The 10,261-nt window shown below is 29.6% G+C and overlaps 1 protein-coding gene across 1 annotated transcript; it reads left to right on the top strand.

Annotated features, from left to right (window-relative positions):
- Positions 1-580: 580 nt before the first annotated feature.
- On the top strand, positions 581-1,604 carry LOC107991583 (auxin-induced in root cultures protein 12). Its single transcript, XM_017046727.2, has one exon. It carries the CDS (start codon positions 740-742, stop codon positions 1,523-1,525), a length of 786 nt encoding a protein of 261 aa, XP_016902216.1. The 5' UTR covers positions 581-739; the 3' UTR covers positions 1,526-1,604.
- Positions 1,605-10,261: the final 8,657 nt, after the last annotated feature.

Genomic DNA, 10,261 nt, shown 5'->3' with positions numbered 1-10,261 from the left:
CAATAGTGTAAAAAAAAAACATTGTTTAGCCAAATCTAAACGATCCTATACCAAAAAAGTTTGAAAAAATAAACTACCAAAAAATTCGATTAGCCAAATATAAACAATCCTGTTTAACGATTTAATCTAAAAGATCATAGTAACCAAATTAAACACCAAACAATAGCCAAGTTTGGTTGACGAGATATTTTTGGTATTTTCATTGTGTGCTTTTGAACTTTTTTCGTTTTTGAAATTGTTGTTACAAATATTTTGCCACTTTATTATATTTTTTAAAAGACTAGTTAAATTGTTGTAATTTAAAAAAATGAAACATATAAACACTACTGGCACTAGCCAAGTTTATCCATTTGTTATGTAGTTCCAAGTTTCTGCAAAGAAAAAAGAGATATGTTCAAATTTAAAAAACTGAAATGGAAAGACAAAAATAGTTACAAATGAAACAAATTTGAAGGTACAATGAACAATAATATAAGAATTAATTTAAAAAAGTTAAATAAAATGGGAAAGTCAAAGTCAAAGATTGTAACCCCAAAATCAAAGGAAAAAAGAGGAAAAAGAAGTTAATTGGGCAGTAAGTTCCCACTGGCAGTGTTCCCCACACATGAATGATCTTCCCCACACATGAATCATCTTCCCCCAACCTCCCAACTCCAATACAGCTCCCATCATTCTATTATATATAAACAAACCATTTCCCCCTTCCTCTTCCATTCTCAAAACTCAACACTCCATTCCAATGGCTTCCTTCTCCAATTTCTTCCTCCTCCTAACCCTAATTTCCTCCTCCCTTTCCATCTCCCATTCCCTCACTTGCTCTTCCCAATCCTTCCCAGACAGAACCTTCACCAATTGCCAAGATCTCCCCTATCTCAACGCCTTCCTCCACTGGTCCTACAATCCCACAAATTCCTCTCTCTCCATCGCCTTCCTCGCCCCTCCCCCCACCACCGCCGGCTGGGTCGCCTGGGCCGTCAACCCCACCGCCACCGGCATGGCCGGATCCCAAGCCTTCCTCGCCGCTTTCTTCGCCAAATCCCTCACTGTCCGTACTTTCAACATTACTTCGTATAACTCCGTTCGTCCTTCCCCCACGCTCTCCTTTCCCTTCTGGGACCTTGCATCCGAATCTTCCGACGACTTGTTTGCGATCTTCGTTACCGTGAAAGTTCCGGAGAAGGCCTCGTCGTTGAACCAAGTTTGGCAAGTTGGGCCGTCGGTGGATTCGAGTACGGGTGTTCCTGCGGCGCATGAGTTTAAATCGGATAATTTGAAATCAAGAGGCGTGTTGGTTTTTGAGGGGAGTGCTGGTGCTCCTAGTCCTGCTCCACGCCCTGATCATGGTGGGGCGTCCACTGCAACTTCACCTTCGGTGGTTGGCGGTGTTAACGAAACTGCTGCTGCGCCCACTCCCAAGGCGTCGGGTCCTGATAAAGGTGGGGTTCCCGGAATTAAACGCCGGAATTTGGGTTGTGTTGTCCTGAGTTGGTTTGTGTTTGCTGTTTGGGGGATTTTCAGTTTCTGATTTTTATTTTAGTTTAGAACTCTTGTTTGGGACTTTATTTTTTTTACTAATAATGAAATAAAAACATCTTTTATTTGAAGATTATTTTCAAATATATATATATATATATATATATATATATATATATATATATATATATATATCTAAAACAAACAAAAATAGCAAAATTTTGCTATATTTCAATCAGTTTTTCATCTACAATAATTTTCCAAAATTTCCTTTTTCTTTCTTTCTTTCTTTTTTTTTTTTTAAAGAAAATTGAGTATAATAATGATGATGATGATGGTGGTTTATTTTAGAGTTTGTTGGCGTTAGTTTGTTTGCGTTATTTGGGGGAATTGTTATTTGATTTTAATTAAAGAAAAAGCAATAATAAAAGTTAAACTCTGCAGTTTTTATTTAATTATGATTTTCAGTATTTCTTTGATTCTTAGTTTCCTTTCTCACTTTGTCATTTTATAGAGTGAACTAAAACCAAATGTATGCAAATTGTTAAAAACACCACTAATTTACTCATTTTTGATCATCTGCCCTTGTACTTCTAAATTTGATAATTTTTCATAAATATAAGAATGTAACCAAATAAAAAACCTATCAATACATAGTCATTTTTTTGTATTTTCCATTTTACATCTGTGAGCTTTTTTCTACTCTCCAAATTGTTTTTTATAATCTAACTATTGTCGGTCAAATTTTTACAATAAAAATCAAAATTTCAAATTTATATGAAAGAAATGATTTCTAGAACTCCTAGAAATTATGAGTATGGTATAATTTTGATGACTATTATTTTTTAGGTTAAAGATGAGGTAACAATTTAGTCTTTTAATTTTGTAACAATTTGGTTCTCAATTAATGATTCTGCATATAAATGATTTAATCACTGTGGTAAATCAACAATCAACTAATTGGAGACTCGTTAAGTTGTCTATATCATTAAATTAAAAAAAAAATTAACATCTAATTTTGTTGATTTTTTTCAATATTGAAAACTAAACTGTCACAAATTTGAAAGAACTAATTATTATTACATTACTAACCGCTATTTGGTAATCATTCTCAAGGTTTTGGTTTTCCTTTGTTATGTTTTTAATTTTTTGTTAATCATTTCAATTTTTTTGGTTTTTTTTTTCTTCTATTTTCGACTTTTGTTTATAGAAAACAAGAACATATGTTTAGTAACTAATTTTTCTCTTTCTATTTTTGAAAAGGAAAATGTATTTTTTGAAAGCATCTTTCTTTCATGATTTTTAAAATGAGTTTCTTGTTTCTTTTTTTTTTCTTTTTTTTAAAATGAACCAACTACTAAACACATCTTCTTTTTAAATGTAATTTTTTTAAAAAAAAAAAACAAAAAAATTAATGATTACCAAAGAAATCCTAGATTGTTACTTCTAGAGATAAAAAAAAAGTTTCTTAACCTTTTTATTTTCTGTTTAATTTTAACCACTACCATTCAGGAGGGGTATTTGTATTTATATATACAGAAAGAAAACAATAATAATATATTTATTATAGAGTTTGGCATTATTTTGAAGTTGTTGTTGGTGTGGTGAAGTGTTGTATGAAAATATAAGAAGTTGAAAATCATTATATTATTTAGTGCATTTCCAGCTAGCTCCCTTTCCTTGTTCTAATATGCACTACAATACACGCTTTTTTTCTTTTTCTTATTTGGCGGCATCAAATTAACTTTGTCTCTCAATCAAAATTTATCAATTTATCTTTCCAAAAACAAAAGATTTCAATGTTCAAATTGATCCTACAACCTGAGTGGAGGGATAAATCTTTCAAAATTTAAATTTATTTCTCAAATCCAATTCTAACTCTCTTAATTAGGTTGTTTATTAAAGTTTCTTTCATCTAAATCTAAATCTAAATCTAAATCATTTTATTTGATAAAGAAGAGTATTAAATTTTTGATGGGTAACAAATTACCTAATTTTTTTTTTCTTCTAGATAAGGAAATCTCACATACGTGTGTGTGTGTGTTAATGTAGTTGTTAAAGTAAATTAAAATTGAGTTATTTGTAGTTACAGTTATAATTATGTGTATAGTTGGATTGGCCTAAAACTTTTCCACCTCAAATTCACTTTCACATTACTTAGGCCACTAAAAAACAGATATTTAAAGATCAAAAAGACAAAATATTGTTTGGAAATGGAAAGAATATATGTGGCTTTTGAATTGAGTGCATTGACATTTTAGTCTATCAAATTAATAATTATTCTCATTTTCACAGTGATAACAAACAACTTTGTATTTTGTATTTTCACTAAACTTTTTCAAATATTTTAGGTAAAGAAAAACTAATGATTTCTTCTTTCTTTCTTTTTTTTCTATTCATTTTCTCTAAGTCAAACTCTTCTTATTAAGAGAAATAATAATAATAATAAATAAATAATGAACACGATTCATGATAAATCACCAAAAGCCTTCCTCCTTTTCTTCATTATATTGCTCTAATAATCAGAATAAAAAAAAAAATACAAAATAGGAAAGAAATCAACACCCCTACCTTTCCCAACTGAAAATATTTTCCTTTCCTAAAAACATTTACTTTCACAAATATACCATTTAGTATAGATTCGAACATTTAAATTTAAACTTTTTATAATATATAGATGAAAATGAAATAATAGTATTAATATCATCTAACCTCTTTTAGATTCAAGTTTGTGTTCGCTGTTTGCATCTTAAATGTCTCTTTTTAAGAGTAGTCAAATTTTCGTTTGCTTTAACCTTTTTGATCTAGTTAACATCATATCTTTTGTTCCTAGACACACATTAAAGTATGAAGTATGATGAACTTGCTCTAAATATTTATTTTTTCAAAAAAATATTAATTCATTTACATCAAAGGTTTTTGAAAGGATCATATGTATACATATTTTAGTATTAAATAATTAATATAATGTGAATAAAAAAGTTATTGTAAATAATAAAACTGATGAAATTATTTACCCAATATAGCAAAATTCAGATTCTAGACATCAATATCAGTGTCCATCGATGTCTACCATTGATAGATATGAATTTTTGCTATATTTTGAAATATTTTTACTCATTTTGCTATATTTCTAAATGATCCAAATATATACCTATTTATATATGTATGTATACGCGTATGTATGTACGTATGCATATGTATACGTATGTATATGTACATATACATACACATACATATACATACATACACACACATACATATACATACACACACATACATCTACATACATATACATTCATGTGTCTACATACATACAGATACATAAATATACATGCATACAAATACATACACACACACATATATATATAGCGTAGCGAACTACCTGAAAGCACTTGTTTTCTCCTTTATTTATCCGAACATTAGAAGGGTTTAATCCTTTCTTTCTTTTTCCCTTTTTCTCGCCTAACCCCTTTATATATCGCATTGTCAGTGGATCCGTTCTTATACTCCTTTTTTCAAGATTGAACTTCATAAAATGTTTTGCTAATAATATATTGAAAATCAATGCTAAAAGAATATTGAGGTACATTCGTTGCATCCACTGATTTGATGAATAATCTCCCTCTTTCAAGAATTCCCCTATTTGCTTTTTTCCCTATTAGGCTCAGAAAGCCAGAGGTTGATAGTTCTCCGGACTGGTCGAGAGATGAAAATTCATCTGACTGATAATATATATATATATATATATATATATATATATATATATATATATACACATACATACATACATACATATACATACAAATACATACATATATAATTTTGAAATAAAAAAAACTATAAAATTTAGAGATTAAAATGCAAGATTACAAAGGAATTAAAATATCGAATTGGTGATTTGTCGACATATGTTGGTTTTATTGGGAGGGGAAATTTTTAAATGCACAAAAATATAATAATGGATTTGAAAATATATAATTGAAACTATCCCGCCCCACCCCAAATGTCGCTCGATGCAATGAAGTAGAGGCATGTCGCCTAGACACTCAACGCATATCACACTGTGTGATAAACGCAGAATAACTTCTTAAATCAGAACCAACAACTTACTTTAGATAAACACAACGCAACCGAAAATAACTAAGCAACAACTTAATTCGTTTAAACTTATCTGTATCGCCTAGTCTCCAACACTTGAGCTCTTAAGCTTCTAAGTGATAAGTGCAACACAACGGAGCGGAAAAAATTAACAACACAACTTCACTTTTATTAACTTTAACTCGGCGTTCTACATTCTTAAAACATAAATTCCTCAAGTACATTAGTTACAACATAAAACTTTAGATCGTTTGGTCTAGCTTCTCCACCTTACTCGCTTAGCCTGATCGCTCAACCATTTGTTCTTAATACTAGGGCTTAACTCCCACACAAAATTAGGATGCATCCCTCTCTAAATATAATAACTTTAAAGTAGTTGGAGCCCAAAGACTTGATCAACTTTTTCGCGTGGCAATCCATCTTACCTTTCCTTTCTTGACTTTAACGCCTGGTCATCTAGGAAAGAAAAAACTTAAAACATAAGTTAAAGACTTAGTGAGTGAGATTAGCGAAACACCTTTTCAGAAATACAATACAATCACTTAAATTGCTTTTCTTTCTATAATACAGGCTCACAATGCCTCACATTTTACAAATCACATAAATCACACATTAACTTCCTCTTATTCTTTTCCACCAAGGGCATGAACCATTCCCTACGCCAAGATTGCTGGAATTCACTCTCCCCAGCAACTTGTGTTTAGGCTACTGTGATGTTCACTCCATCAACAGCTCCCAGAAATTTCCCTGGTTCACTCCTCATTGCATAGGCATTCCACACGATGCATTTACACATTATAAGCACACCACATAAGAGCATCTCACTTGATAGGAATAAGTCTAATGATTCACTCACACACATGCATCACAATCATCACATAGAAATCAATAGTTTTCTCTTTTCAAATAGCAACATCAACAACAACACAACAATATATAGATATACAGATCATTATGCATAACTACAGACTCGGAAGGAATACGTTCAAATACATCTTTTCTTTAAGAAAGTTAATCACCAAACAATTATTTTTCTTATAAAGGTCACTCACAAAAATACTTGATTCCCTTCTTCTCAGAACGCTTAGTTTATTCTCTCTTTTCGCCTAGCTTTCGCAGCAAGCAGCTCAACACTTAGTACTTCCTTGTAGGCTTCTCCGAATAACAATACTCCTCTAATCCTTTACTTCTATTTATACTAATCCTTTTAACTGGTCCTTCTCTTTACCCACTAGTTTTGACTTACAACTTTACACGTGTCAACTTACTGCTCGCCAAGCCATACAACTAACTAAAACTCGCCATGTCGCCTGCTATCACTCAAGATTAAACACTTCCCTTGAAACTCTAAGCTTATCTTTTTGGAATGCTCAACTCTGAATTATACGTTTCCTTTGAAACACTAAACTTATATTCTTGGAATGCTCAGCTCTTCCTCGCTTGCCTTCTCTTCATGACAGACAACAAATGCCCACTCCTTCTAGCCAATCTTCACCTCATGTTGCTACGCAGAACGCCTAACCCTTCCACAAAACGTCTACCTTACTGCACCACTCCTAGACGCAAGTACTTCTTCCCGTGCGTTTCCTTAAAATGCAACCTTCATACTTAGGGCACTTTTTAGAATAATCATTTCTTTCCACTTAGAACAATCATTCCTTTCGAAGCTCCTTTTCAACAGGACTCCCCTTTTTCGAATATGGACCTCACCAAAACCGTCACAGAACAAACGTGGAAAAACTTAGTTCAATTTCCCTAAATTTAAAAATTTTCATTTATTTATTATTTTTTATAAAACTTCTCAACTAAAGTAAAATATACCAATATGTGTTAAAAACAAAAAGTTCTGTTAAATTTTATTTTTAGATGCTTCTAATTTGATATTTTATTAATACTTATTGATAATAATAATTTTTTAAAAAATAATTTTGTTTAGTATATAAATGAGAGTTTAAGAATAAAATAAGCAGTCTTGAATAGCTCAATTGATACTAGTGCGTTGAGAATCAAAAGTTCGTGGTTTAAACCTTTTACTCTATTTATTCTAATACATAATAGAATAAAATATGTAATTTTCATCCTGTGGGAGATTGTCCAATTTCTAGAATTATTATAGATTTAGAGGTCCAATTTTATAACATGTACAAGTTTTATGACTCAATTTGCATAATTGAAAATTTGAGGGTGCAATTGCAATTCCAACTCAACCATACTTCGAGAGTAATTTTTGTAATTTGTCTGTATGAAATCATTAATATTGACAAAGTAAGTGTTTCTCTAAGAGAGAACTTATAGTTCAAAATCACTAAATGTACGTTAAAAAACACTCTCAATCGGTGATCTCCCATAGAATCTAAATAATAGTTGGCTTAAAATTTTCAATTTGAACTCTAAACTTATATAAATGTATCAATTTAAATTCTTCATTGTGTTTCACTTGGGTATGCTTATGAAAATTAAAGGTTTAAATTGATACATGTATGAAAATTCAAGATATAAATTAATACAACCATTAATTTAGAATTTAAATTGATACAAAGTTTAAATTAATACAATTTATTGAAGTGTTCTTTGTCTAAAAGAATATCTCTTAATTAAATGATTTATTTATTTTAAAAAAGAAAATATATTCAATGAATATTTGATTCTCCTATATTTTGGGAATCTCTCAAATTATCTTTAAGAATATAATAAGTTCCTATTCTTTAGGGATCTTATTTTAAGATATAAGTTTTATACATATCTGGATATATATGTATATATATGAGTTTTGAAGACTGGCTGGATTACGCAGAAACAGAGAGAAAAGTTTCGTTGCTTATACTAAGAAGTGACTTCCGGTTTATCATTAAAGCAGTCATAACAAAAGGTAGCTCGATCTTATGACTCCTAAAACAACATGATTACCTAAAGTTGAGTTTTGCAGATGAGTAATATACAGAATGAATTTGTGGTTAGTTCGATTCATAGTTGATTCACACATACGTTTAGGAGGAGCCTGACCATCAAACGCTGTTGACGGGAGTCTTCTTTATTCCATGGGGAGCCTGGAGTCTGATGTTAATACATATGTCATATAGTTATAGTATTGAGAAGTACATATAAGCTATATTGATGTTTTGGTGTTTATGGTGACTATTAATAAAATTACTCATCCGAGCTGTGCGCAGCTACCCAGATGTAGGCAATATTGGCCGAACTGGGTTATCAAAGTCTCATGTGTTAATCTACTTTGCTGTCTCACTAGTTATTACTAACACTATTAGCTGAAGTCGTAACTGAAGGGTCATTGATTATACTTTACTGTTTTTCACAATTATTCAAGTTGAATATAAAATTGATATATAGGTAATAATCAAGGATAAGACAATATAATTTTTTTTAATATTTAAATTATTGGTTGGAGAAGTTAATAAGTGCACACTCATTTAATTTATGGGAGCACAATGTTTGGTGTGGATAATTAAAGAGAGGAAAATCAGATAGGTCATTTTCTTATTTTTAGTTTCTTTAACTTTTATTTTTCTTTAGAGATCACCCTTTGAACAATATGATTTATTATAATTATGCTTCTAAATTTTATCTTCTTTTTTTTTTTTTAATTTGTTCAATTATGTAATTTTTGTTATTTGTTGCGATCAAGTTTGTGTGTAGTTTTTTTTTTTTAATTTAGAAATTTTAATTTTACTTTTACATTCTACTTCAATTCATTTTATCGTTTTTCTTTTTAAATTTCAATCTCAATTTTTAAATGTTCTAAAGTTTGTTATTTAGTTAGAAATTTTCACTTTTCTTACATAAAGGAGGTTAGTTCTCCCTTTTTTTCTTTTTATAAATTTTACTTCAATAAAAAAAGTTTTTAAATATTTATATGACTCCTAAAGATATAATTAAAATATTTATACTATTGACAAAATAAAAAAAAAGTAATAATAAAAAAAGAAGAAGATGAAGAAGAAAAGGTAAACTTAAAAGTGTAACAAATTAGAGAGAGTTAATGCAAGAATTACCAAACTACAAGGATAATTGATCAAGTTAAAATTTCAGTAACACAATTATAATAAATCTTTTAGTTCAAATTTTTAAAAAAATTAATTTTAGTTTTAAAGTATCAAATTTATCAAAAGTATTGACGAGTAACCTTACCTTTTATCTTAGTTTTTTAATACGATATTTGGAGAAGAGGTCCAATGTTTGGTTTTCTATTAATATTGATTTCTATTTTATGATCAAATGTGAAACAAACGTTTTTTTTTTTTTTTAATAGCTAAGTTTGCGAAAATAATATAAAATAAAATATACTAAAATCGAGTTTCTATTATTATCCTCTAAGTTTTATGTTTAGTTATTTTTTGGTTCTAGATTCTAATATTTACGTTTTTATTTTCAAATTTTACTAATTGATGGATCACTTTATTATCACATTGACCTCTGCTTATTTAGTTCAAAATTAATTTATTAGTATCGAAAAAGTTGTGAAAGTAATTAATTAAAATCATTTAAGATTAGTTAATAGACCTAAAATTTTAGGACAATATAAGTGAATATTTAGCAAAGAAAATTAAGGTTAAAAATATAAACTTTTTGAAACCCGAAGAAAAAAATGAAATCGAAGCTCAAAACTCAATAATATAAATGTAATATTTCGAAACATACGATAAAAAATTAAACATGAAACTGTTTAAGA

The sequence above is a fragment of the Cucumis melo genome, chromosome 1 (assembly GCF_025177605.1).
Source record: "Cucumis melo cultivar AY chromosome 1, USDA_Cmelo_AY_1.0, whole genome shotgun sequence".
NCBI classification, from domain to species: domain Eukaryota; kingdom Viridiplantae; phylum Streptophyta; class Magnoliopsida; order Cucurbitales; family Cucurbitaceae; genus Cucumis; species Cucumis melo.
This window is presented reverse-complemented; position numbering and strand designations above follow the sequence as displayed.

Coding starts and splice junctions, on each gene's coding strand:
- LOC107991583 (XM_017046727.2), top strand. CDS start 740: ATGGCTTCCTTCTCCAATTTCTTCCTCCTCCTAACCCTAATTTCCTCC.